General features: G+C 33.6%; 4 protein-coding genes and 1 long non-coding RNA gene across 5 annotated transcripts; 3 read left to right on the top strand and 2 right to left on the bottom strand.

Annotated features, from left to right (window-relative positions):
* Positions 1-1,135: 1,135 nt before the first annotated feature.
* IRX15-L (IRREGULAR XYLEM protein (DUF579)) lies at positions 1,136-2,382 on the bottom strand. Its single transcript, XM_020698587.2, has one exon. It carries the CDS (start codon positions 2,281-2,283, stop codon positions 1,357-1,359), a length of 927 nt encoding a protein of 308 aa, XP_020554246.2. The 5' UTR covers positions 2,284-2,382; the 3' UTR covers positions 1,136-1,356.
* A 3,645-nt stretch (positions 2,383-6,027) lies between these two features.
* LOC148784568 (uncharacterized) lies at positions 6,028-6,323 on the bottom strand. The gene is made up of 2 exons (XR_016063517.1): positions 6,190-6,323; positions 6,028-6,078 (listed from the first exon to the last, which is right to left on the bottom strand). It is a non-coding gene; the product is annotated as an uncharacterized LOC148784568 (long non-coding RNA).
* Positions 6,194-9,752, top strand: LOC105176215 (Leucine-rich repeat protein kinase family protein). The gene is made up of 2 exons (XM_011098944.3): positions 6,194-7,846; positions 9,063-9,752. The coding sequence occupies exons 1-2, from the start codon at positions 6,412-6,414 to the stop codon at positions 9,623-9,625; spliced, it is 1,998 nt and encodes a 665-aa protein (XP_011097246.1). The 5' UTR covers positions 6,194-6,411; the 3' UTR covers positions 9,626-9,752.
* A 1,849-nt stretch (positions 9,753-11,601) lies between these two features.
* On the top strand, positions 11,602-14,242 carry LOC105176217 (SUMO-conjugating enzyme SCE1). Its single transcript, XM_011098945.3, has 5 exons — positions 11,602-11,785; positions 11,873-11,956; positions 13,099-13,251; positions 13,363-13,476; positions 13,890-14,242. The coding sequence occupies exons 1-5, from the start codon at positions 11,717-11,719 to the stop codon at positions 13,950-13,952; spliced, it is 483 nt and encodes a 160-aa protein (XP_011097247.1). The 5' UTR covers positions 11,602-11,716; the 3' UTR covers positions 13,953-14,242.
* A 6,442-nt stretch (positions 14,243-20,684) lies between these two features.
* Positions 20,685-21,640, top strand: LOC105176328 (ethylene-responsive transcription factor ERF008). Its single transcript, XM_020698569.2, has one exon. It carries the CDS (start codon positions 20,974-20,976, stop codon positions 21,430-21,432), a length of 459 nt encoding a protein of 152 aa, XP_020554228.2. The 5' UTR covers positions 20,685-20,973; the 3' UTR covers positions 21,433-21,640.
* The last annotated feature ends 5,507 nt before the right edge of the window (positions 21,641-27,147 follow it).

The following is a 27,147-nucleotide window of genomic DNA, read 5'->3' on the forward strand; positions in this document are numbered from 1 at the left end:
ATATTCCTTATGATCTTCAGTGGACTAGTTTGGTACAACTTTACGTTCTATTATCCGTTTAACCATTCTGAATGTTGAAGATTTGCTAGCTCAGAAGACAAGCCTGGAAATTGATACTGGGATGAAGTTAAAATCTGCTATCTCTGATTTCGTGTTAAAACTTAAAACTGGTCACGTGATTTGTAAAACCATGTCTTTTGGGTAAGAGTAAGATGGTGACCATTTTGTACTCAAGTTACCCAACCTTTGATGCTGCTAGTCACGACTTGCACTTCTAGTATCATTGTGTAGCATTTTGAGGGTAAATTACAACAATCTTATTTGAGGTTTAATATAATTATGAGTATTTTTTCGTTATTTGAAAAATTATAAATATTTATATGATATTTGATTAAATTATATAATTTTTGGATTTAAACAACGAGAAATTATTCATAATTATACCAAATCTTAGGAAAGATCATTCCAATTTACCTGCATTCTGATGCTACTCATAAATCTTAGTGTGAACAATAGCTTGCTGTCTAAGGCTTAAGGGTAATTAGAAGGGGCTCTCTGAAGTTTGATTTTAATTATAAATATCTTCTCATTGTTTGAAAAATTATAAATATCCTATTGAAATTACAGATATTCTAATAAATACGTTTGCAATGAGTTGTCATAAAGGGGTATTTGTTAAAATATTTGTAATTTCAATAGACATTTATAATTTTTTCAAACAACAATCAACTTATTACATCATTCAAACTGAAAAATTAATTTAATACATAAATATTTATTTGAACAATTGTAAAATTTAAACCTTATTACTCGAGCTAGGTGTCATTGGAGTGAATGGTAACAATGAGTTTGATGAAATCAATTTACGGATAAACCGTAAGATGGGTTTTCCTTGATTATCTGAATTGAGCCCATACAGGTTAACATGAGTAAATTTTAAAAATTTTGGTATATTTAGACATTTCTTAAATTGCTGATAACCTTATTCCAGTGGCTGAATTTTCGTTAATTTTATTGTATTTTGTATTTGATATAATAAGTACATACTATGATATTATTTATTTATTAAAAAAATCATTTTTATACACAAATTTAGAATAGAAAATTGTAACAAAATTAAGAGGAGAAAGCAAGATAAAGAATGTTTTAGTCCTTTTATGTCATATCAGCACGCAACCATTTTCTGCTCAAAGGACAAACAAACAACTGCTCATCCCAAGAAATTACAAAATACATATGCCAAAAATACAAAACAGGAAATTTTCTCAGACGAAAATTAATTAAATTATCAAATTTCATTTCTTGCCTCTAACCATTATTAAAAGAAACAAACAAATCGTCATCATCACCGGTCAATCAAGACGTCGACGACGGCGGCGAGTGGCTGCTGCTCCGGCAGAACTGAGAGGCGTTGCTGTCCATTCTCTCCAGAACAAAGTGGCCCATCATGTCCTTAGACTTCACCAGATTTTCCCTGCACAAGAACTCATCGCTCGTGATTCTGTCCACCTTCATATTGAAATCGTGGACGAAAACATGCGTTTTTGGATTCCCGCCCTTCTTGCTCCTAGCCAGCACCGCCGCTGTGAAGATCGCCGCCATCCTCCCTGGCGCCTCCGGCCAGTACCCTCTCGGCCCATCCACTAGTATCACATCCCAGTCCACCTCGTACAGCTGGTTCGGCAGATCGTTCAGCCCCAATTTACACTCCGAGAACAGGAGATTCTGCACCGGCCGGCACTCGTTGCGCACCTGCTCCTTCACCGCCGCGATCAGCTCCGGCATTTCGCTGAGCTTCGTGCCGTATTGCACGTCGTAGGCTTCGATCTCCGGGTACTTCTCCTCTATGTACGCGGCGTAGTAGCGGTTCTCGTCGATGAAAACGGTTCTCCCATTGTGGTTCAGGGCTTTCCAGAGGAGGGTCTCGTGGGTGAGGCCGAAAACCAGGAAGTTGCACGGCGGCGAGCACTGCCGGAGAGCGTCAGCTATCTGTTTGATATCAGTGTAGGACATGCGGTCGGTGTTGTTGGAGTTGGAAGCGTAGTGGAGGAGGGCCCTGGAAACAGCCGAAGAAAGCGGGGGACTGGAGGCAGCCACGGCGGCGGTGGCGGCGGAGGAGGTGGAGATGGAGATGGAGTCTCGGGTGTAGATGAGGGTAGCGAGGAAAGCGAGAGTGAGGAGGGAGACGAAGGCGAGAAGCCATAGGCGGTTGGAGCTTCCTTGTTTCTGTATGTAAGGGTGGAGGAGTATGAGCTTCGTGCCGTTGCTGATGTTGTTCTTCATTTTTGTCTGTGATGAGGTTGTCGGAAGTCTGAGGATTTCGGAGGGAGAAGTCGTGATTTTAAAGATGCTTAATGGACTAACATGAACACGACGTCAACCAATTCCACCAATATATGATTGTGAAAATTCCCAATAGTTGGCCCTCGTTTTTACCATTTTCTTGAATTCACTTTGACGCTTTTAGTTCAAATCTTATTGCTCAATCTTCTATACCAAATTATGTCCCATTTTATTTGTTGCAAATTCTTCTAATTTATTTAATATATATATATATATATATATTACCCATATATAGATGATATTATTTAGAGAAAAATTTTATACACGTAATTTGTATATTAAATAAAATAAAAGATAGAATAAAATTTATAACTAAAAATCTTATTCAACAAAAAATAATATACTAGTTAAATCATTAAGTTTTCATTTAAATAGTACAAATTAGAATTTTCTTAAAAAATTATATTTATTTATGTAAGTGTATTATGAGTTAATGATAACTGATTTATAATATTTGAACAATGGGGTTAGGCTTAATTTCCTAGCATATTAATGGGGTTATGAGTTGTGATCGATTAATATTTCAATCAATTTAGATAAAACCAACACTTCAAATGCGCATCTAATTTCTTATTGCAAACTTTATTGTATCCTTGTATTATATTTTAATAAAAGGTAAATTACAGTCAAGGTTTGTTATAATTATACATTCTTATTGTTTGAAAAACGACAAATATTTTTTGATTTTAACATCTAATGTGAGTTAATTCCATTAGCTTCGTTAGATTTTCATCCATTTTTTGTGATTAATTGTCTAAAATGTTAATTTTTTATTATAAATTATAATATTATATATTTTTTTAAAAAAATTGTAAAATATTTTTATGGATTAATATGCTAAAAGGATTATTCACTTTACTCCCCTTTAGATTATTTTTTTTTTCATATTTTTTCAAACTCTTTCTTTTAAAAAAAATCAAGAAGAGTAGAATAGTAATTTTAACATTACCGTACAAATGCTACATAATTATTTTTTATTTGAAATGTGAATTTATAATTTTACAGACAATAAGTAAATATTCATAATTATGCCGAATATAAAAAATAATAGTTGCAAATAATCCTCTAATAAATACACATCACGTTATTAAAATTGCAACGTCTATTTATTTCAACAAAAAATTTATACACATGTCCTACATATATTAAAACACAATAAATATATAATATGATATTGTAACAGAAAATTCAATTACTTATAATAAATTTAACCCGAACTTATCTTTTTGGATATTTAAAAAAGAGGGGTAGTACGTAATGGAGGGGGTGGGGGTGGGGGTGGGTGGGGGGAGAGGAGTGTCTGATAAGGTTTTAGCGACTGAGTAACTAATTGCAAGCCAAATGTCGCTTTTCCTTCTTCATTTCTCAAAGCAACCCCCCTTTTATTTTCTAACATTTACGTACATTTAAAACACAGGCAGTTTGTTGTTCCATGGGTTGAAGCAGACAAATCAACTGCTTCATTCAACTCTTGTCGTTTCTTTCAACTAAATCAAAGTTAGCTGAGGATTAGTTTCAATCTTAGTGAGATTTGTTGAGGTTTTTATTTAATTATAATTGTGTGTTAAGGCCTAAATATTATGAATTTGTGTGCTTTGATCCGCTGCGAATTGGTAAATAATCTTTTATCATACCTTTGTGTTATGTACATGAACGTTACGTCAATGCGTTGTGTTCCTTTTAAAATTTAAAAGTACAGTTAAATTACATTATAATTTAAAAATGAAGCCACATGCAATATGTTTGTGGGTGTGACATCAGTGTGTGAGTGAGATGAAAGTGCCACATAAGATCATTCACTAATTAGGAACGGTTTGCGTCTTCTTTCATGCTTCAATGTCGTTTGTTGGGACCACACCATATATGATTCATTAATGTGTGATTGGTACGTATCGTTTTTTAGAACGAAAATATACATCTAAATTAATTTGTAATTTAGTATTGTTTATGTAACGTCAAAATGTGATTAAAAAAAAATCCTATATTAGTTAGGGAAGCTCCAGCAAAATCCATTCTACCCTGAATTATGTACCCCAAAGTCAGTGAAATCATAAATATTATCACGAGTATTAATTGGTATTAGAAATGACAACAGGACGAATCTGAAACGGGTTAAAAGTATTTTAGCTATTTTGTGGTATTTATGATAATATTCAACTTAAAGTCATCACATCAAAATAAAATGTAAGATTGAGTTTTGTGGAATTGAAATAAGATATTCTGATTAGAGTTTATTGATAAATTTCCAGAAAAAATCAGATGTTAAAGGACGTCAAGATACAAAATAATACGAGATTTTGCGAAAATGCCATCGGGCCACTACAGAATAATGGAATGGATCGGTTCGTCGGCCCTTTTTGGATCCGATTTGAAAGGATCCATGTACTGTCTTAATTGTTTACATAGATAATACCAAATTAAACTCCAAATCTTGCCTCCCTTTGTGCTTGGTGCTAAATCGGACTCCTTAAGCAGCCCGAACGAAATGGATATTTAAGATGAAATAGGTCCATTATATAACGGGTACTAATTTGGATAGTATCCGTTTAGGTTATGTGATTAAGCAAATCAAATTTGTATTTTGAGTGCAAACGTAATTTTTCATTATCGTTTGTATCCTTTTTGAGATTAAATTATAGTAAAATTGCATTTTGAGAAAATATATAGTTAGTAGATTTTAATTCTATGGTAATTATTTTTCTTTTAATTACCTATTGTACCCATTAAATTCAACCAAAATTACCTCACACGAGGTTAGTTTTAAAATTTAACTACGATCTGTAATTATATAATCAATTATTGAAATTATAAATCCAAAAATCATAATCATTTTCTCTGAACTCAATTATATAAAAATCAATTCTCAATTATGCAACTGTCGTGGCCAAACTCAGCCTTAGATCAAATTAATATATTCAGAGGATGTTCTTGAAATATTTGGAGTGGAAAATGTCCAGAATGATTTTAATTTTTTTTTTAAAAAAAAAAGCTATTAAAATATTGATTGTGTAAACTGTATTTCCATCTCTTCTCAAAAGGCATGAACATTATTGTTGTGGAACTATAAATTATTCTCAAAAGTATACCATATTTTTCACAAAAGAGAAGAAGAGGTTGTCTTTGTTTGTAATTGTCAAGGATCCCTACAAGCCCAAATTCTAATTCAAATCAGATTCGATCAAATTTAAATTAATTAAATGATAATTATTATCGTGTGATTGATGTATAATTTTAAAAAATGATCAATTGCATGATAAGTGTGTTACATTTATTTTATAATTGATTTGATTCGACTAAATTTTCTATTCTAAAGAGTGGAAAAGACATTTATGCTTTACGAAAAAGCTGAAATTCAACATCTTTGTCAAAAGGATGTTGTGTTCTTTTTTAAAAAAAGCAGTCTACAAGAAGAAGATAAAACGATAAAGAGGTTTCTCTTTCATTTCCAATTGCTTTGCTTCAATTTTTTGGCGCTCTGTCCAATTTCTTTCTAAAAAATTCCAGTTTCTTTCCACCCCAGTTGGCCAAAGTGTAATATGTTGGTGAGGTTGCAGTAACCAACTTCTTTTTCAAGTTACTAGAAACCATTGCATGTTCATATTTTCAAGTTGTGATGAAAATGGAATGGAAAGCAATAAAGTTTGAGAGTATAATTCAATAGAAGTTGGATTTGAATGAAGTTACCTTAAAATGTACTTTGAAAACATTAATCCTCAGCCTCAGCAAAAGGGTTTCCTGTTTATACCTTTATTCGTTAATTATTAAAGGATTAAAATAATAATCAATTTTCAAGAATGGCAAACATGAAATTGACCTCAAAAAACATTTCTCAGTGTCTTTACGTACTTTCACGTGACATTTTCACTCCTTTGCTCCACTCAATCTCACCCTCCTGCTCAACGCCGCCGCAGCCCCACCACCATCGCTGCCGTTGTTCACCGCTCCATCCCCCTAATGCCTACTGATCAGAGTCTCCGTATACAACTAATCTCCAGCCTCGAACCATCCATTCTTGAACCCTAACTTGCCCCACTTTAAACCTCTCAAAAACCACTGACTAGTTCCACTATGCTACAACCATCCTTCTACTTTGTTTTCTTGTTTTGCATTCTCCGGCTCCCTGCCGCCACCAGGTGTGATGACCGCGACGCCGACGGCCTGGCCGCCCTCCCAGCCGACGCTGTCGCTCTACTGGCGTTCAAGTCTAAGGCTGACCTCGACCACAAGCTCCTCTACACCACCAATGAGCGGTTCGACTACTGTCAGTGGCAAGGCGTCAAATGCGCCCAAGGTCGCGTGGTCCGCTTCATTGCTGAAAGCTTCGACCTCCGCGGCACCGTTTCCGGCGACACTGTGAGCCGCCTAGATCAACTGCGAGTGCTGAGTCTCAGAAATAACTCTCTCTCCGGCCCCCTCCCCGATTTCTCCCCTCTCGTTAACCTCAAAACTCTCGTCTTAGACCACAACTATTTTTCGGGTACTTTTCCGCTGCCCATTTTGTCGCTCCACCATCTCTCGGTTCTTGATTTGTCCCACAATAACCTCACCGGTCTGCTACCGGAAAATCTAATGGTTCTTGACCGCTTGGGTTATCTCCGCCTCGATTCGAACTCGTTTTACGGCCCTATTCCACCGTTGAACCAGACAATTTTGCAAGTATTCAGCGTTTCGTACAATAACCTCAGCGGTCCGATACCTGTCACCCCAACTCTCAAAAGTTTTAAGATTTCTTCATTTCTGCACAATCCCAATCTCTGTGGTGAGATTATCAACAAACCATGCCGCAACTCGCGTTTCTTTAACTCGTCTTCCGGCGCCGACGCCTCACCGCCGACCCCACTTCTGCAGAACGCTCAGTCTCAGCAAGGATTAAGCCTCATTTCTTCCCCGGATCAAAGAAAGCATCACAAAAACGTAGGCTTTATTTTGGGGTTTGTGATTGGGACTTTGTTTCTAATTGCAGCTATTTTGAGTCTCATAGCTTTGTTGAGAAAGAGAAGAGAAGAAAGAGAACATCTTGAAGCAATAGAAGAAGCTCATTTGGGTGATGAAACTACCAACACCAAAGCTCAGAACGACACTACTTTGTTTTCACTCCAAGCTGAGACCGCGAATGCTGAAAGCCATGATGAGGCCAAGAAACTGAAATTTCCTGAGCAGAAAAAAGTAGTAAAAAGTGGGAGCTTAGTGTTTTGTTCAGGGGAGGAAGAACTGTACACATTGGACCAGTTGATGAGGGCATCAGCTGAGCTTCTTGGGAGGGGCACTATTGGTATTACATATAAAGCTGTGATGGCTAGTCATTTGATTGTGTCTGTGAAGAGACTGGATGCATGCAAAACTGCTATTACCAGTGGTGAGGCGTTTGAGCAACATATGGAGGCTGTCGGTGTGTTGAGGCATCCCAATTTGGTTCCTGTCAGAGCTTATTTTCAGGCTAAGCAAGAGAGGTTGATCATCTTTGATTATCAGCCCAATGGCAGTCTCTTCAATCTCCTCCATGGTAATTTTCCAAACTCTGGCTAATCTTTTAGCTGAAATAGTTTCATGTTTACGCATAGTTTTATGGACTAATCATTCCAGGATCTAATGGTAAGCATGTGTAACTGTTCAATTTGAGTCGAAACACATCAAATTTGTGTAATTTTTAACTTAGAGAAAACTTGTTTGTTAAAGATTCGACACTTAAAATGCAATTCAAATATCGCAATGACAGAAATAAATTATAGGTTTTGTTTCTTTTGTGAAAATGAGGATTGGTAGAGTATGTGTGATGGTGATGGGTGATAGTGGCTGGCATAATGAACTTCTCTGTTTCTGGCTGTGAATGGACTGGCTTGGCTTAGTGGATCCATCCATTTTGTAGATGTTTTATTGGCTTAGATAGAAAATGCTATTGCACTGGCTCTGTTACTACAGACAATTGTGGTTCTGAGAGTGACTTTGCTGTGTTGGGGGGACCAATGACGTTGCGAAGCGACATTCTTGTTTTATATTGATTGTCGAAGTCATGTGAGAATAGTAGGATTCGTCTGTAATGTTCGAACGCACAAGGGCCGATTGGGATAATTCTCTCTTGTTAATCTATTTAGTGTGTGTTTCCTGTTGTTGGTTTGGCTGGTGTTTTTGGTCTTGATTATTTAGTTTTATTGCCCTACAACATACAAGTTGAAGTTTCTGTTGATCACTGAAATGCAGATAAAATTAAGAGAATAACGAAGGTAATAATGTACTCAGAAACCTTGCTGCCATTGTCTCCGAAGGTCTGATAGTACAAAAAATTTCTAATTGTTTCAATGAGCTAAACATCCAACCATTACAATACACTTTGCTTGTTGTATTCTCTTGTTTGAACATGAATGAGGCGATTCTAAAAATCCGAGCCTTTTAATGCCCTTATCATGAAATGAAAGAAAAGTACCAAAATAAACCTTTGATCTAGATCCAATATCTTGTATCCCAAACTTAAAAACATGGATTTTTAGATGCTCAATTGGCTTACTCTAAATGACATGATATTGCTGTCCTTTTTGTTTCACATCTATGTTCTTCCCTTGTATTGCCATACATGCAGTGGAAGATTAAATTCTTCTGTTGAGGTTTACTGAAAGTTTGAAGTTAACATATAGCATAAGTATCAGGTTATGTCTTTAAAAAGAAAATGTTATCTATTACCTCACTTTCTCTTGTTGATGTCTCCTTGAACTTGTTATTCTTAGATTCAAGATCAAACAGGTCAAAGCCTCTTCATTGGACATCATGTCTGAAAATTGCAGAAGATGTAGCTCAGGGCCTCGCCTACATTCACCAAGCATCAAAGCTCATCCACGGCAACCTCAAGCCGTCCAATGTTCTGCTGGGTCCTGATTTTGAGGCCTGCGTCACTGATTACTGCCTTGCTATTCTTGGTGAAACCTCAACGGACGACGATCCTGATCTCGCTGGCTACAGTGCGCCTGAAGTACGAAAATCTCCACGCAGGGCCACTGCCAAGTCTGATGTCTATTCTTTTGGTGTCCTCTTATTAGAGCTTTTGACGGGCAAAACACCATCCCAGCATCCATTCCTTGCTCCTCCCGATATGCCCGACTGGGTCCAAGCCATGAGGGGAGACGACAGCGACGATGACATCCGACTTAGGATGCTGGTTGAGGTGGCTGGTATCTGTAGGGTGACCTCGCCCGAACAGAGGCCGACAATGTGGCAGGTTCTGAAGATGATTATGAATATTAAAGACATTATGGATTATAGTTCAGGGGATGGTAACAATGGTAACTTGTGACATGGGATTTTACTATGTTAAGTAAACTGCAGACAAGAATAACATTTAACTTATGTGAATGTTCGGAGTGTTACACTCATCCTCAAGCATTGATGAAAGAAATTGTGGGGGTGAGTAATTTTGCAAAGCTCATGAGTAAAACCTTTTCTTGGTTGTGTTTTGATTTAGTGTTACATCAAAATTGAAAAGATTAAAACGGTACTAAAATTCAAGAAAACTAAAAAGATACTTCAAAAATTTGTGTACTTGTATTCAGGTTTTGAATCGTCTCTAATTTAAGTGTCGAAAAGTTAACCTGTAGAATGTTCTACAACAACAATTTGCGGACTCGAGACTAATTTTTCTTAACTTGAGCGTGGTAGAGAGTTATAGTTGGGGTTCACCCAACACTATCTGATAGACATGGTTCCAGGATAAATTTAAAATCATGATTACCATCTATACGAGTAAAGGACTTTGTTTTTAAGTTTGGATTATATTAGTTTAAAATTAAATATTCATTTACATTTTTTTTTATATAAATATACATATAAAACACGTATTAGAATTTAGAATACTACAATGGTCGAAGAATTTTCAATAACGTCCTAAGATCAAAGAAGGATTAACCTGCAAAACAAAGATTCGCACTCCGACACTTAAATTAGTAATAATTTTATTGAATAAATAAAACAAAAACTTGAAATTATGTGAGGATAATTGTTGAATATAATGATGAAGTGATAAAATTCGTGTGGAGTGTAAAAGTCAGCTCAAAAGTAACTAAAATTTGAGAGAGAATGAGAGACTGGTGACCAAATGACGGCACAAAGCTTCAACTTATAGGCAATTGTAGAGCAAGATCCAGGAAGTGATTAAGGTAAATCATACACTGTTAGAAAATTGAATGCTTTAGCTAAATAACAAACAAATTGGTTCGTGATTTGAACTTATCTAGACGAAAATATGACTTCTTGATCGAGTCTTGCTTAGTCAACCCGAGAATCCATGAATCCGTTTACTAGCTGCTTGAAGAGTTAATTTGAGCCAGATTGCTAGACATTAGTTTGACATTTTTTAGCATGAAGTGTCTAGTAATGTCAGAAATATGTATGACAAGCTGTCTTTACTGTATGCTAAATGACCTTGTTGAATTAAATTCGTTTTTTGGGCCTTCTAGGTTAGATTTGAGAAAAAATATTTGAGGGACATTAATAGAAATATAAGATCATGAGTTTAAATACTACTGAACATATATACATATATATGTTAATTTATGTAGATTGTTTTATTTGTTTATTAAGTACTACTTATAAGGGGGGAAAAATATAAGGGACAATTACACTTTCTTCTCTTGAAGTTTAATATAATTACACATAGACCTCATATAGTTTGAAAAATTATATCTAGCACCTATAAAATTTGCTTTCATTTAACAAAATAAGTCCGTCTGTTAGCCAAAATTCCTAAATTTGCTGATATTAACAAAAAAAAAATGAATAAGAATTTAATATTTACCATTGATTGACTGATTATTGACTTATTACAGGTCAACAGTTTTTTTCGGTTTAAAACTATCCTTATAATGGTGAAAATCTACCTCTTCATATGCATTGAGGCGTGAATACGTATGAGGGTAATTTGATCATAAAAAAAAATTATTTAACCTGCAATAAGTCAGTAATAAATCAATTTGGGATTAATATAGAATTTTTTTTTATTAATCTTAACAAATTCAGTAATTTTTATTATTGAAGGAACTTATTTATTAAATAAAAATAAAATTTAAATATACTATATGTAATTTTTAAATTATAAAAAAATTATATATAATTACATTAAATTTGAGGGAAAGAGTGTCCCCAAAACTATCTAAACTATTTCAATTTCACCATCTATTTTATTTTTTTTAGATTCCCATTTCAGCCCACCATCCTTCAAGATCTAATCTCGATCGTTGATTTTCCGGAGGATTCGTACATACCCCCCCCCCCGGGTTAAAGCCAAGCGGAGTGTTCGAACTCCTCCATAGACGGGACTGCTCTATTTCGTTGTATCTTTTTCTCCTCAGAAAGAGAAATTGTGGGCTAGAGAGAGAAGTTTTGGAGAAGAATGTCTGGAGGAATTGCTCGAGGACGGCTGGCGGAAGAACGCAAAGCCTGGCGGAAAAACCATCCCCATGTTCGATCACGTTTGTTTGGAATTTCTTGTGTTTTGTTTCGATCCTACTTGTCTGTTCATTTCATGGTGTTACCTTTTGTTATTTAGGGTTTTGTGGCCAAACCAGAGTACCTTCCTGATGGTACAGTCAATTTAATGGTGTGGCAGTGCACGATCCCTGGTAAGGCCGGGGTAAGTATTTTACTATTGTTCTATGTTTTCTCGATCACCTGAATGATGTTTTTAGTTGTATGCAGCATTCTGTGTTTATGCGTTAACGTTGAACAGAGATGAGGCTTCCTAGAATTTTAGGTCGTAAATTATAAATTTATGATTAGCTTAATTTTTTGTGTTTACACCTGGATTAGCTTAATGGTTCGAGTAATTACACATGCGATTGCTCTGGCCTTATTAGCTTAATGGTTTACTTGAAGTGATTCAGAGTGTTTTCATTTGTAACTTGAATGTTTCGGTAATGTTTGAAGTTTCAAATAGAGGATGGATTGTTATTCATGCAATCCTTTGTTTCTATATTTGCTTGGTTGTGTTTGGATACTTTTGGCTGCTAATTCACAACGAGGTAACTTGTAATTTTCTATCTCAAGAGTGGGATTTTTGTAACAACTAAACTAGGATTATTACCTTTAGAAAACTTGGGTCGTTTGTCATGGTTTTCTTTTTATGAGACGATCCATTTACAATCATGTTGTGAAGACATTGCCTTCTAAAGTTATTGATTTAACCTTATGGGGTTTCACTTCTTCTCCCAATCTGGCAATAGTGCCTATTTGAGTGACAAGGATGATCCTAAGTGAGAGATATCACTTGCTATGATGTCTAGTGATAGAGAGGTCAAGGTGGGTGGAAGGAATTACAGCCCATCAATTCCTTATTTGTTTCTCTAGTTCAGAAGCAAAAGGGAAATCTTTTAAGAGAATTGCTTCCAATACTTGCATATCTTGATATTTTCTGGGAATTTCTAATATGCTTGCTTTTTATTAGGATAATGTTGTTACAGTATTGACTAGATTTGGTTTTTTATGTTACCAATAAATTTATTCTAGCCTTCAACACTTTGACTATGGCTTAACAAAAGATCTCAATATTTTCAACGAGATATACATACTAGAGGAGCATAAAAGATTTGCTTTTTCTGATAACAACAAACCCAAATAGATCTAAAAGAACTTAATTCAGTTTTTATCAACGTGTTTCAATGGTTTTAGTGATTGTGTTCAGTGATTTACTAGTCCTATATGCAAATGAGTTGCTCATCATTGTTATTGTATTGTACTGTGGTCAGCATATATATTTAATCATCAATTGTGATGCAGACCGATTGGGAGGGTGGTTTTTACCCCCTCACAATGCACTTTAGTGAAGATTATCCAAGCAAGCCACCAAAGTGTAAATTCCCCCAAGGCTTTTTCCATCCTAATGTGTACCCATCTGGAACTGTTTGCCTCTCAATCCTCAATGAAGATAGTGTAAGTACATTCCTGTTGCTCATGCGTGCTGAACAAAAATCATTGGCCTACTGCTCTTATTATTTTCATGATATGAACTGTGATTTTTGTTTTTATTATTAAAATTGCCAGGGGTGGCGGCCAGCCATTACAGTGAAGCAAATCTTGGTTGGCATCCAAGATTTGTTAGGTCAGCCTAACCCTGCTGATCCAGCCCAAACTGAGGGATACCATATGTTCATACAGGTAAAAGAACATTTGCTGAATGTGGAATCTATTAGTCTATATTTCTAAATAATTAGACAGCATTATATCAGCTGCTTTCTTTTCGTCATATAAGTCATACTACATATTTTGTCCCTTCTTGGTCTTAATGTGCATGACTAGATGGTTTTTCAAGCGTCTGTTCCGGAACACACATTCTCGATATATTATAGATGAAAATATGTTGTTATGTTTCATCTTTATTATCTTTATTATGACTTCCCCATCCTCGTGGGCATGGAGAAATCCCAAATAAAGAATAAGAAGAAATTGATGAATTGAAGTGATTTTGGTTAATCATAGAGAACTGGGAGTAAAAGAGCTCTCCTCAGTTAGCTAGCAATTCATAACTGGTAGCTTCATTCATATGCTGAACCATTCCAACACGCTTGCAGGACGAGGTTGAATATGGGAAGAGGGTTCGACAGCAAGCCAAGCAGTATCCTCCTCTTGTCTGAATACTTACTTTGTAAGATTTCATGATCATTGTGCAGCCTGCAAAGTTGTTCTGGGAAGTTTTGTTTTGGAACTGAAGACTATTGCTTACCACAGTGAATTGACAGCACTGTGTTGGTTATTAGTATCTGTTCATGTGAATGTTTTGGTCTGGTCATAACTTTGTGCATTGAGACCCCTAATCTGGTTAAGTGGCTCACAGTCACAGTTGCTCGAAATTCTGTAATTATATTGTACCAACTATGGAGGTGGTGTATAGATTGTTAATGTTAAGGTTGCTTCTACCCTCAAATCTCTGGCCATTTTTCACTTATTTGCATCTGTGTATATGAATAATTGGTGATCCTCCTGTCCCCAAATCTTGGGACCTTCCAGGAATTCAAGGTTTCGACCTTTTGCACTTGATGAAACATCGACTGCAATCTATGCATGATAGAAAAATCAACCTGAATACAATAGATTGTTATTCAGATTTGAGTTGATTATTCGAGTGATGTAATATATTGTATCTATTATAATTATTATTCTGATACTCATTTTCCATTTTATTGATTGGATCTTGTATGCGGGAATGAATCCCAAATATCACATAACTCATTGAATTGAATCAACACCTCAATGAGGAATAATTGATGATATGAATTGACATTGATATTATCAGGATTTAAGTTTCAACACATTTCAACTAATGCCAAATTACGATTCGACATCGACAGTAATTTTATCTTCTCCAAAGATAATAATAACTATTCATTTTTGACACTTCTCAATAGGGTGGCAATGGAAATTGAACTTGGACCTGACCAGATCAGAATGGGGTCGATTCAGGTCCAGAAAATAGGATTGGGGCTGATGGTGGGTCATAAAACTTGCGATCCTTCCTGAGCCGGATGGGTCTCAGATCCATAAGAACGCACGCAGGTAAAATATTTAATGCATATATGTATCTAATTTTTTGAAATTTTCCTAGTGTTTTCTCTGCTGCTACTACCGCGCCCTAGTTCGCTCCTCTCACCGCTCGCCTCGCCGTTCTTTATCTATAAAGAAAATAAAATAAAAACCTTTGAAGATTGGATCAAATCCGTCGATGTTGTAACGGGTGGGCCTCGGGTCTACCCAACACGTCCCGCTGCCAATCCCACATAGATCATATGAGACACTTTCTAGAGTTACCAAAATCTTAGTAAAATTCAATTTTATTTTTCAAATCATCCCAAACCAACTCCAAAATCTCTTAATGTTATAGAATTTTTTGTTTATAAAAACGCCCAGTTAATGATTCTCCTTGAACTCAAGTTCTTGAAATGCAATTTGTCTTTAGCGACTAAAAATTGATTCCAAGTGGGGTCATTTCTTGGAGTAAAATCGCAATCAATCTCTAATCTAAACCCCTTAGACTTTGATTGCATCATTCAATTCTTGGCCACCCATCTCGGGATATAAGAACATGCATGCAACTAATTCAGTAATTAATCCACCTGTCACCCAATGTCTGGAATTTCTTTAATTACTATATGCGCCTAATTAAGATGTATCGATTTTGTCAAATGTAGGATGAGAAAATGGGGTGTGTCTCTGTGTCGTTGTTTCCTTCACCAACTTTTTGACTTTTTCTTGTCTTGTACGCAGTATCTGCCTGCGATATCATCAACCTCCTCAGTTGATTCTCATGGCAAGATATAGATATAGCGTATGATATTTTTTATTTTAAAAAATTAAGATTCGACAATTTCGATGCAATTATCAACGTGTCTGGACACACATATATATATATATATATATATATACATTTAGCTAGCAATAGACTTATGGAAATACCATATGCTATATGACATGCCGCCAAAATTCTCCAATACGTGTTAGTTTGTGAGATACGATATACATTGTGTCTGAATTTGTTTAATTGGGGATATGTCATTTGATGCGTCGAAAACAATATTTATGTTATATTTGATATGATATATAATGATTTGATATGTGGGTATGATACAAATTATCAAAATATATACATATATATATTTTTTTATACTGTAATTCCCGCATATCTTTAAACATTCACAAGTTGGTGGGGTGTTTAGAAACACTTTAACCAACAAAAAAAAATTATTTATTATTTTTATTTTTATTATAATTTTACATTTAAAGGTTAAAGTAAAATTTAACCTTTGAAAACACTTAAAAAGACGTGGAATTAATGTTTTAAAAAGTAAAAAAAAAAAAAAAGAACTGAAAATAAAGTAAAAGGGGATAAGTAGTTTTGTGGGTGGGGGTGGGAAAACATAGGATGTGAGAGAAATAATTGAGGGGAAGATTTGGTTGAGATTTTGTCAACCTATGTATTAACTATGTAACGGGTCGTTCCATGCTACCCATCAGAAATTGATACATGACATAATTTATTTTTATATTTTGTAAAATTTATAATTATAGTTATTTTATTATACTTAAACAAGTAAAATAAAATTGAAGGAAATATAAATATTAAACTGGAGCTTTTTCTTCATTTTAAGCTATTTTAAAAAATATGGTACCAATATTGCAAAGTACCCATCAAAATACAATCTCTTTTTTGCTAAGAAATAAAAATACGAACATTTAAGAGGAAAATAAAATGCCAACAAGAAGAGAGAACTATGTTTGATTTTGTTTTAGCTTATTTTGGTGTGTTATGTGGAAATAGAGAGAGAAAAACAAACATAAATAAGTATGTGTTATAGATAATGTGTATTTTTGGATTTATTTTTGAAGATAATATAAAATAAATATGGTATGTTTAATGTTGTTTAGTGAGAGATAAAAACTACTGTTCGTTGTCAAATTATGTCTCTTTTATATATATTTATATATGTATGAGTATGTATATAATTCTTTTAATTGTAGGGTTTATAATTAGTGTAGACTTATTTTGATTAAAGAAAAAATGAGGCACTGTTCAAAAATCTAAAAACACCACAAAAACTTCCAAAATAAATCAAGGCAAATATTTATCATGTTTTGACCAATCTCAAACATGAACTAAAAATGAAATCAAAGACTATGCAGCTGTCCATGTTCCATGTTTTTTCACTATTCAAATCACCCTATCCATCCTATCCCATCAATCTCTCTCTCTCTCTTAAATTTTCTTAAGAGAGAGAGAGAGAGAGGGAGAGAGAATGAATCTGAAAGGAAACAGAGAGAATTTGCGAGTCCGGGATATGCGGGTGGTGAAAGTGGAATTTGTCAATTTCATTTTAGTATTTCAATGATGCAATTCCTCCGACAGTATCAATCCCATGATATATGAACTCTTGATAAAATGGTACGGTATAGGATTTATGGATGCCCAGTGAGTGGGAATTCATGTCTGAGTTTTCAACTAATTTTCTGAAAAATAGGTTTGGATCATGCCACTCAACCCCCCCTAAAAAAAAAAAAAAGAATCCGTTAATTATAACGGATAGAGAACCAAAAATAATGAAATCTATAAATTTCAGGAATTAAGTCTGATGACGAGAAAATATGAGAAATCAAATTTAGATAAATGGTATAATTAAGGGATCAAAAGTGATATTTACCCTATTCTAAATATTTAAAGATACTTTTTATTTTTAAGCCATAAACAAAATGAAATGTCCAAAATTCAAACTTAAGTCCATAACACTGATATGTAATAATAGTGGGGGTGTCGGCTGTCCGTTTTAGTCACAAGGATCTCATGTTTCCCCTTAACATTAAAAATTCGAACCAACTTTTGAAAGTGGGTTTCTGCCATAAATATTTAATTGTTCGTATGTTAGTGAAATAGTAATGTTAGGTTTATTTAGTTTTAAACATAGAATATAAGATTATAGGAAACTTCGAGGAATAATATAGATATATAAGAGGGTTAACATATTAATTATTTGAAAAACTAATAACAATTAATTTATAATGCATATATATATATTAAGTACACCCCGTAAGATATAATAGTAAAAAATTATCTAAATTCATAGTGATATCTACGGTATTCATTTGTTTAAAGTTAATAAGAGTCTACCCAAAAGACAACCGCTAACTATTAAAGCGCTAAAAGCAGGTAGTTACTCGTTCGTGCCCCTCACCCGAGGGTCAAACAAGCTTAGAGGCACCTTCATCCCAGCGGAAACCTAATGCTAGTGGTCCAACCAGCTCAGCTCATACGTCAATAACATTTTACACCTCGAATGACATGTCAAATCAAAAATACGTTAACAGGAGATATGTTAAGAAACATAAATTTAGTTTGAAGCTCACCTTTTGACCTTTCAATGCCAGCTTCCACTCACTTTCAACACACACACTCACACTCATTATTCTACCAACTTATTTTGTAAATTAATTTTTCAATAATCTTATAATATTCAGAGATTTTTGGATATTGGATAGTGTTATTGAACCTCGGAAAAAAAGACATAGTAGAGTTATCATGAATCAAATAAGTTTTTAAGAAATATGAGTTAATGTGAGCAAATTTTATGAGGTATTTTTATAAATTCAGAACTTCATTCTCATGAAATAATAATAATAATAGTATAACAACTACCGAGTTCATACAGAACACATCAAGAAGCATCGAGAAATGTTCATGTGTAATTTACAGTATCTACTTGTAATTAGATCAAACCTTGTGTAAGATCTATTTAATTATCTTTAGAAGGTGATTACACGTAAATTATATGTAGTATCCCTGATGTTTTTGTTTCTGTCCAACAAATAGATTCGATAATTAGTTAAAATTCAAAAATTTTGCTTATATTAATAAATAAACTAGAATGAAAATTCATATTTACCATCGATTGACTTATTGCAAGTCGAAAAAATATTTTTTAACTAAACTATCATTATAAGAGTAAAAATACACCTCCTCATATACATTAGCGTGTGAAGATGTATAAGAGTACGTAGTTCGATTATAAAATATTTGTTAGACTTGCAATAATCAGTAATAAGTTAATTTGGGATAAATATGAAGTTTCATGCAACTTTTATGCTAATATTAGCAAATGGAGTGAATTTTAACTAATAGATGAACTTATTTATTGAACAAAATAAATATTATTGATATTGAGTATAATTTTTAAATTATAAAGAATTTATATATAATTATATAAATTTGAAAGACTCTGTAATGACTTAATATGAAAGCACCACGAATTCACCCCACCCCCACCCCGGAAAGGCCAAGACAATCAATTCAATAAAATCGTTATTTGTTGTGGTGGGGGAGCGAGAAGGGTCAGAAAATCAAGTCATACAACGGTATCTATCTATCTATCTATCCATCCACCGACCGCCGACCAACCCCTCCCAAAATTCTAACTGTATTTTCTAAAGCAGAAAAATCAAAATTATTAAAAATAATAATAATTAATTTAATCATAGCAAAAATCACTTTCCCCATACGACCATCTTCATCACCATTCATCATACATACATACATACCATCCCTTTCTCTCTCCTTGTGACAACTACCTCCCCACCCCAATATTCAATTCCCAATTCAATAAATTCGAGCAGCCTTCCTTAAATATCTTTCGTTTTTTTCTATATTTATGTCCCCTTCAATTTCAATTTTCTTTTTCGGGACCAAGCAAATGTTTACCACTAGGAAAAAAACACATAATTAGGATCTTGCAATTTGGGATGGGGAGAGAGAAAAGTCGGTGTGTACATGTTTTTTTACGATTCATATTATAGATATTGATTTGGGTCGAAATCGTTCTTGATCGAATTTTCTTACAGCATATTTTATTACAAGTGTGTGGATGTTGTATATACCTCAAATTGGAAGACAAATGGAATTCGAGGACAAAGTTGTCTTAAATTTACTGGAGTATACTTTAACTAAAACGGTCTTATGCTATTTACGTTCAAATTATAAATAGTATATGGGGTCGAACAAATAAACCTTATAGTAATAAATACATGCCTCAAATGAATGAAAGACATGTACTATTTATAAAAGGTCATATACACCGTACAAATTTACGTACGTAGTTGTATATATACATATCTGCATGTACAATTTAGGATCTCTTAATCTATGGATAGTATTTTGGGTGATCAAATTAAGTCGAAGTGGACTGAACTAAACCGTATAAAATTGCTTGAATCTTTATTCTGTTTAGAAATTTCTCAAAATTTTAAGGCATTTTTATATTTTTTGGATTACTATGGCTAATTCCAATGATCATAAATGATTACAGAAGTCAGTGATCCTCATAAAATATTCGCTTTAGGCTATCGCTATTTCTCTAATAGCAAATTTAATATACAAAATATCGTTGTGGATTAATCTCACTCCATATATATATATATATTTATTTTTATATTTATATATTTGTAAATGTAAGTATTTCAAACAGTAATAGAAGGGGTTATGTGCAGATACAAAATTTTTGGAGGTGATGTGTATATAATTTCAAAACATTTTGAAAGAGGATATAAATGTAATTAATTCTAAAATAAATTAATTGGAGAAAAAGATGGTTGGAGTGGAGAAAGGCATATGCGGGTGCAAGCTATCAGCTATGATATATATGGACACGGCGGCCGACCACTCTATCTTTCTTGTGAGGTAACGCCCATTATTTTTTTCATATTTTCCCACTAAAAAACAAACGAAAAAAGAAAACAGGGCTGACGTTGCAAATAGATACATACATAACACGCCTCTGTACTACATAGCTCCACCACCAACTCTATATATAAGTATTGTAGAGAGAGAAACAAGTGGTCTTAGCTAGGAAGAGAGAGAGGGGGAGGGAGAGGGAGAGGGAGAGGGGGGATTGTGGTGTGTCGGTGGATTTTGTAAGTTAGTTTTTTGCCCATAAAACTTGCTTTTAAGGAAAAAAAACTAACGTGGCGGCTTGCCCAGGTGACAAGAACCTTAATCCTCAGCCAAATCGACGCCACGATCAAGAACAGGCCCCTCTCTGATTTCTTGATGCCTTCTCTCTCCTATTTATAATACCCTGTAGAGGAGTAGATATTTTATTAAGTGGATCGAGAGAGAGGGATATGGAGAGCGGCGGCGGCGGCGCCTCCGCAGGTGGCGGTGGTGGCAGAGCTGTGAGCCGGAGGAGGAGCGAGAAGCCGTACAAGGGCATACGGATGCGCAAGTGGGGGAAGTGGGTGGCGGAGATTAGGGAGCCCAACAAGCGATCCAGAATCTGGCTGGGATCCTACTCCACGGCGGTGGCGGCCGCCCGAGCCTACGACACAGCCGTGTACTACCTCCGAGGGCCGACGGCGAAGCTCAACTTCCCAGATGAAATATCGGGGGGCGGGGGACTGAAGGACCTGTCGGCGGCGTCCATAAGGAAGAAGGCGGCAGAGGTGGGCGCCAGGGTTGACGCCCTTCAGACCAACGCCGGTCAGCATGAGTCGATGAAACCATCTTGGTATCAAGACGAGATTGATCTGAACAAGAAGCCGGAGCCGGAGGGCGAAGACCCGGCCGGCGTTGACTACTGGTGATTAATACATCAAAATCTTTAACTATAAATACTCTTTTTCCCCCCTAAATCTTTTTTAGTGTAAGAGGTGAGATGGTAACATGATGCACCTCGTAGTTCGCAGCAGTCTTAGGTTTTCCGTTCATCTTTTTCCCTATGTAATACTCTCTCTCTTCTCTTTCTCTCTCTCTGAATAGAACAGTTAGTAATGTAAATATATTTTTAGTTTATGATCTTACTGTTCTTTCTCTCTCTCTCACTCACACACACACACACACATATTAGAAATATATTATTTGCATAGATTTTGATGAGAAATGAGGGAAATAGTTATAAAGTGGGCGTGGTGTTGATGATAATTATAGAGAGGAGGGAGTGGTGAGTGGTGGGAGGAAACATGAAGGGGCCTACCATTGCTTCAGCTTCGTGCTGGTGTCCTCTGCAACAAGTGATAACATTTTATTTTCTCAATTCTTTAAGACTCATTTTCCTAAATAAGTTTGAGTATATAGATTCCAATTTTATTAAATATAAGAGTATTTATTTCATTTCATTAACATTCTATAAATAAATTGAAAATCATAAATGTGAATTTTACTAATATATGAATATTTATTTTACTTAATTTGAATTTATTGATCGAATTATTTAGTTTATAATTGATATTGCTATAATTGTTTAATCATCAACATTTATAAATAAATTTGAACTTTGACTGATCATAGGTATTTGTTTTATTTAAATCGGATTCATTGAATAAATCAGTTCTCTATTATTGTTATTATCATCGTCACCACAATCTCATAATCATTATACTTTCAAGAATTTATTTGATTAATTATCAGTGATTAGGTGCTCTACTATTTTTAATAAGGGGTATTTTTTGATAGGACGTGGCTTATCATTCAAATATATGCTTAATTCAAGTGTTTTAGAATGAATTTATTGCATTAATATTTAAATTATATATTTTTAAGCGAATGATTGAAATTAATTCCATTTGAAGAAAAGAGAGCCAAAAAAGTTCCAAATGAAGCAAAAAATGATCAAGGAAATATGAGAAGAATTCAAACTTGAGCATCCGATAGGGTGTGATTACGCCCTATTCAATGCTTGAGTCTGTTTGCACAAAAAAATGGACAATTCAGAAAGATTTTTTACTTCTCTTTTCCTTTCTTTTTAGTTTATGTTTTCTCTAGGATTTTAGGAAGAATTTCTACACATGTTATGTAGCTAATTCTCTTTTTTGATTCAAGGGAAACGTTAAACCCAATTGCTATGTTTTGAGATCTTGGTTTAATTTGATTTCATAGAGTATTTCTTGTCTTGATTTACATCTTATGGAATGATTATTATTGACAGATCTGACAATTCGATTTGATATTAATTATTCTTAAGCTATCTATGAGTTCAATGATCCGTAACTGTTATGAATGAGTCCTATGAGTAGCAAGCAGATTAATTGTGTGCTTTATATGATTTATTTGTAGGGATAAAAAAACTAGATTAGATAGTTACAGCTATCTCAATTATTGGTCTATGTTCAACTGTTTTCACTTATGCAAATAATATTATTAAATTGATATGGAACGCTATCGTGCTCAGTCGTGAAAGAATAAATTTTGATTTCACTATAAGAAAATCGTTCAATAACAATGAAAAAAATTAGCGTCGAGATAATTAGCAAGTAAAACGCTCGTTGCTAATCTATATTATCTAATATAAGAAATTTACTTGCCAATTAATCTAGCAAGGGGTCCTAAAACGTGCAGCCCCAAAAGCGTTGATCCATGCTGAATGCGGCTGTATGGAATGTTCGTGGCTTGAACAAGAGGGACCACCAACTAGCTGTCAAAGATCTAGTTGCTGAATTGATGGATGTCGATTCCACCAAAAACAATTCCTACGAACACTTTTCTAGATGTATGAGTAGGGTCGAATCCACAGATATTGATTTTAAATTAATTCCTTCAAAAATTAAAATAATTAGGGGGAGTTTTGATTGTAAAGAAGAATAAAACTAAAAAGCTAATAAAATTAGAAGAGATAAATATAAGAGAAAAGTATTCCAGTTAAAGACAGGATCACGCTTAATTCCACGGTTGATCATAGATGCAAAGATAACAATTATTCATAATAGATAAATTGGTTATGATCATTGGTACGACCTAACGACCTCACCTCTCCTTACCTTGTGGATAGTCAAGGAACGTCCGTTGACTAAATCCCTAATCAGTAAACAACCTTGGGAACGTCCTCAAAATTTAATTTACCGACAGCATTAAGAACTAAAAAGGCCCAATTCTAACCAATAAATTCCTACGAGGATTTATTTAAGTTAGATTGTGCATTCTCCACAACATAATCAAAAACTTCTACATAATCAATTATATTGTGTTACCACTAGTTATCGAACTAAACAAACAATTGCGAATTTGGAAGTTCAATTGGCTAGACAAATATTCTTGACAATAAATTAGATTATTTGTAATAAAAGTATAGAGAACAACACAAATACCAATATGAATAAAAGTAGAAAGCATAAATTAGATCTCACAACTCGTTGGATTTAAGCAATCACCAAGTCTTCAACCAGAATGAGAGAACTAGCTAGACATGCTAATGGAAGAACGCATGAAAAACAAAATAAGAAAATATTATAAAAACGTAGAGAAATAGAAGAGTTCAAAAGTTGTCTCTTAAAGTGAATTACATCCCTATTTATAATAGCTAGATACCTAGTTCTACTAGAATTAAAAGTAGATTCCTAGACTCCTAGTTGAACTAAAAGACTGATAGAGATAAAATTATAATCCTAGTTGAATTAAAAGACTGATAGAGATAAAATTATAATCCTAGTTAAACTCTTCCTTCATCAGAGGTAGTCCAAACAGCTCCAAACTCTTGCCAAAAATTGAGTTTGAGTTTTGTTTGAATTTCCATTTTGGTGCTTTTCTTTATTTTTCATTTCTTTTGTCCTAATGCTGCAAAATAATATTTAATTAGGAGCATTTGGTCACAAAATAGGCTAAAATATTATATGAAATAAGCACAAAATGCGATTCTATCATGAATTAACTTGCTATGAATTTAGCAACAAATTGTTTAAAAGATGTATGAGATAGTGTAAATCAACGACGAAAATTTTACTTGCTAATTAGCTCGACGCTGATTTTAGCATCAATTTTTTTGATAGCTATTGATCATTTTTCTTATAGTGTTTAGATGCTTTAGTCAGTCAATTACAATAGGAAAGCAGGAATTTATCATGAATATCCTAATAGATTTTGAGGTTGAGTGTTTGATTGTGAAATTAATCTTATGCTATCAATAATTAACATAACGATTAAATGATACATTCCCTCGAATTTGAAACCTTCTCTACTAGTTTCATCTTATTGATTTATTTCTGTTTTCTTAGTTTATATTAATTAGTAGTTTATTCTCATCCAACACCCGGTCCCCTCCTTGATTGATACAACTAGACTGAGAAATTAATTCATAGTTTCTTAAGGATTCGACCTGATTCCACTGCTACTACAGTTCTAGAATCAGTAATTAATTTTGACGGCTTTAACAATTGGTCATGTATTCAGTAAAATTGACTTAAAATTTCGTACTTCAGAATTTCATTACGACAAAATGCTAAACTTAAGTACAAAATGAATATATAATTCATTTTGATAATTATCAAATTTTCTTTCTGTGTTTGGATTTGGTACTCTATAAAACAAATTTTTTTGTTAAAAATATAAGAAATAGTCAAAAGCGAAGATTAAAAATAATAATTATATTTTGTATTTACTTTTTTGGTTTTTAATAAGTATAATAATAACATATATGCATGCTTAATATACATATAAAAATAGTATTTCAGTATTTGGAGATTTACTGAACCAATACTAAAATTCAAAATCAAACAAAATACTTAATATAAAAATTAAAAAATTGAATACCAAATTCAATTTTTAGTTTAATTTGGATACGTATCGAATTTTCAATTCAGATCAGTTCGATCGACTCAGTGCTCTTCTTTTTGCTTATTCTTTTTTATCTTTTTTGTTTTTTTTTCTCGCTAAATATTTAGATAATAAAACAAAATAAAAAATTGAGGGGATAAAAAAAAAAGTATGCCTAAAATGATAAAAGTACTTTATTATTCACAAAAAGGATGTAAAACAAAATTAATTCAGCATTCGATTTTTAGAAATGATGACTAGAAATAAAGAAAATATATGTAGATTATAATATTTATCAAATTTCATATTAATTAAATTTAAAGAAAAATTATTTGTGGAATTTTTCTGATTGAAATTTTTACGAATTTAGCTGCTTCTCCCAATCTACTTATTCAATGTTATTCACTATGTTCTCCTTTTACCTCTAATAAATCGTGCAAATTTTAAGCGATTATTACTCTAATTTATGTAATTATAAACTAATATATAGATTACAATGAATTAATTTTGCTTTATTTTTATGAATACTAAATATTATATATTATTATAAGTGATGCAGACAAACGTTCCACATTAGTTGCAGTAGAGGAGTTTGAGTAGCTGATAACCTCAATGACTCTTCTCTCTATAAAGGTGTTTTTTCAGGACAAAGTCATAATGTTCATACAAAGTCAGAACCGACAAACCTCAAGTAATAGGGGATCGATCTAGTCTCACGCCCCATCATTTAGCACCGTCAGTGGGAATAAGATCATGTGCTACTTCCAAGCCCCTCGTTTGAGGAATTGATAATGTAGGCAAATGCTCTATATTAATTACTGACAAAGAGCAACTACAAGCCCCCTCTCACTAGCAAGATGTATTTTCAAAATAAAATTGCCAGACTTATAAGAAATCAAAACGGACAATAACTTGTACAACGAAGCATAGATCAAATCGCAAGTCACATCAGTAAGCATACTAGTTTTGGTCCTTTAATGTTCTGTTTTTATTTTATCATCATATATTTGATAATATAAAAGAAGAAGATAAAGAAAATAATATAATAATAAAAAAAGAACAATGCAGATAAAAAATGAAAAAATATCAAAAAGTATAAAAGAGTATAAATAATAATACATCTAAATTTTTAACAAGAAATAGCAAAAAGTTTAAAGGGGTAGAAATAATAATATATCTAATTTTTTTAATAATTAATAAAATCATAATGCACGATTATCTAAATAAACACTCTCTTGGAAAAACGCTTTCTAATAGCAATGTAAAACAAATGTATTATGTTTTTGTCGCATTTATGAATACACGATACGTGTGAAGTCGTTATCATTTCTGTTCCCACACCAATCAGGTTATAATATGTTTAGCCTATTCAAGGCCTGTCTTTTTCAAGAGCAATAATAAATTATATGTTATATCAAAATTATTAAATGAAAATAAATTATAATCTCATACATTATCTTTGCTTGTACTGAATTAAAATTATTTTTTTAGAGCAATTTTTCTTTTGAAATGTTTGAAGAAAAAAATTAAAATTAATAGAATATCAGTAATAACAACTAAAAGAATTGTTTTTACGATCAAAATTAAGAGAACTTAGAATTTGATATTTAGTTGAAAACGCCATATATTTTTCCAGTAGAACTCTTAAATTTCTATTATTTTATTCCGAAGAGATTTATTTATTTTTTAATGCACACACTCAAATTCCAACAGTAAAAAATCTTAAACTCATTTCCGTGGAGGAGACTTATTTGGGAGAGTTATAGGCTCATTAGTCA

Source organism: Sesamum indicum, linkage group LG13, assembly GCF_026168435.1.
Source record: "Sesamum indicum cultivar Baizhima isolate 11 linkage group LG13, ASM2616843v1, whole genome shotgun sequence".
Taxonomy (NCBI): Eukaryota; Viridiplantae; Streptophyta; class Magnoliopsida; order Lamiales; family Pedaliaceae; genus Sesamum; species Sesamum indicum.

Excerpts from the sequence above, each read along its gene's own strand:
- IRX15-L (XM_020698587.2), bottom strand. The coding sequence starts at position 2,283 with ATGAAGAACAACATCAGCAACGGCACGAAGCTCATACTCCTCCACCCT.
- LOC105176215 (XM_011098944.3), top strand. The coding sequence starts at position 6,412 with ATGCTACAACCATCCTTCTACTTTGTTTTCTTGTTTTGCATTCTCCGG. Across the intron at positions 7,847-9,062 it reads TCTCTTCAATCTCCTCCATG|ATTCAAGATCAAACAGGTCA; the intron begins GTAATTTTCCAA and ends TGTTATTCTTAG.
- LOC105176217 (XM_011098945.3), top strand. The coding sequence starts at position 11,717 with ATGTCTGGAGGAATTGCTCGAGGACGGCTGGCGGAAGAACGCAAAGCC. Across the intron at positions 11,786-11,872 it reads GGCGGAAAAACCATCCCCAT|GGTTTTGTGGCCAAACCAGA; the intron begins GTTCGATCACGT and ends TTTGTTATTTAG. Across the intron at positions 11,957-13,098 it reads CGATCCCTGGTAAGGCCGGG|ACCGATTGGGAGGGTGGTTT; the intron begins GTAAGTATTTTA and ends ATTGTGATGCAG.
- LOC105176328 (XM_020698569.2), top strand. The coding sequence starts at position 20,974 with ATGGAGAGCGGCGGCGGCGGCGCCTCCGCAGGTGGCGGTGGTGGCAGA.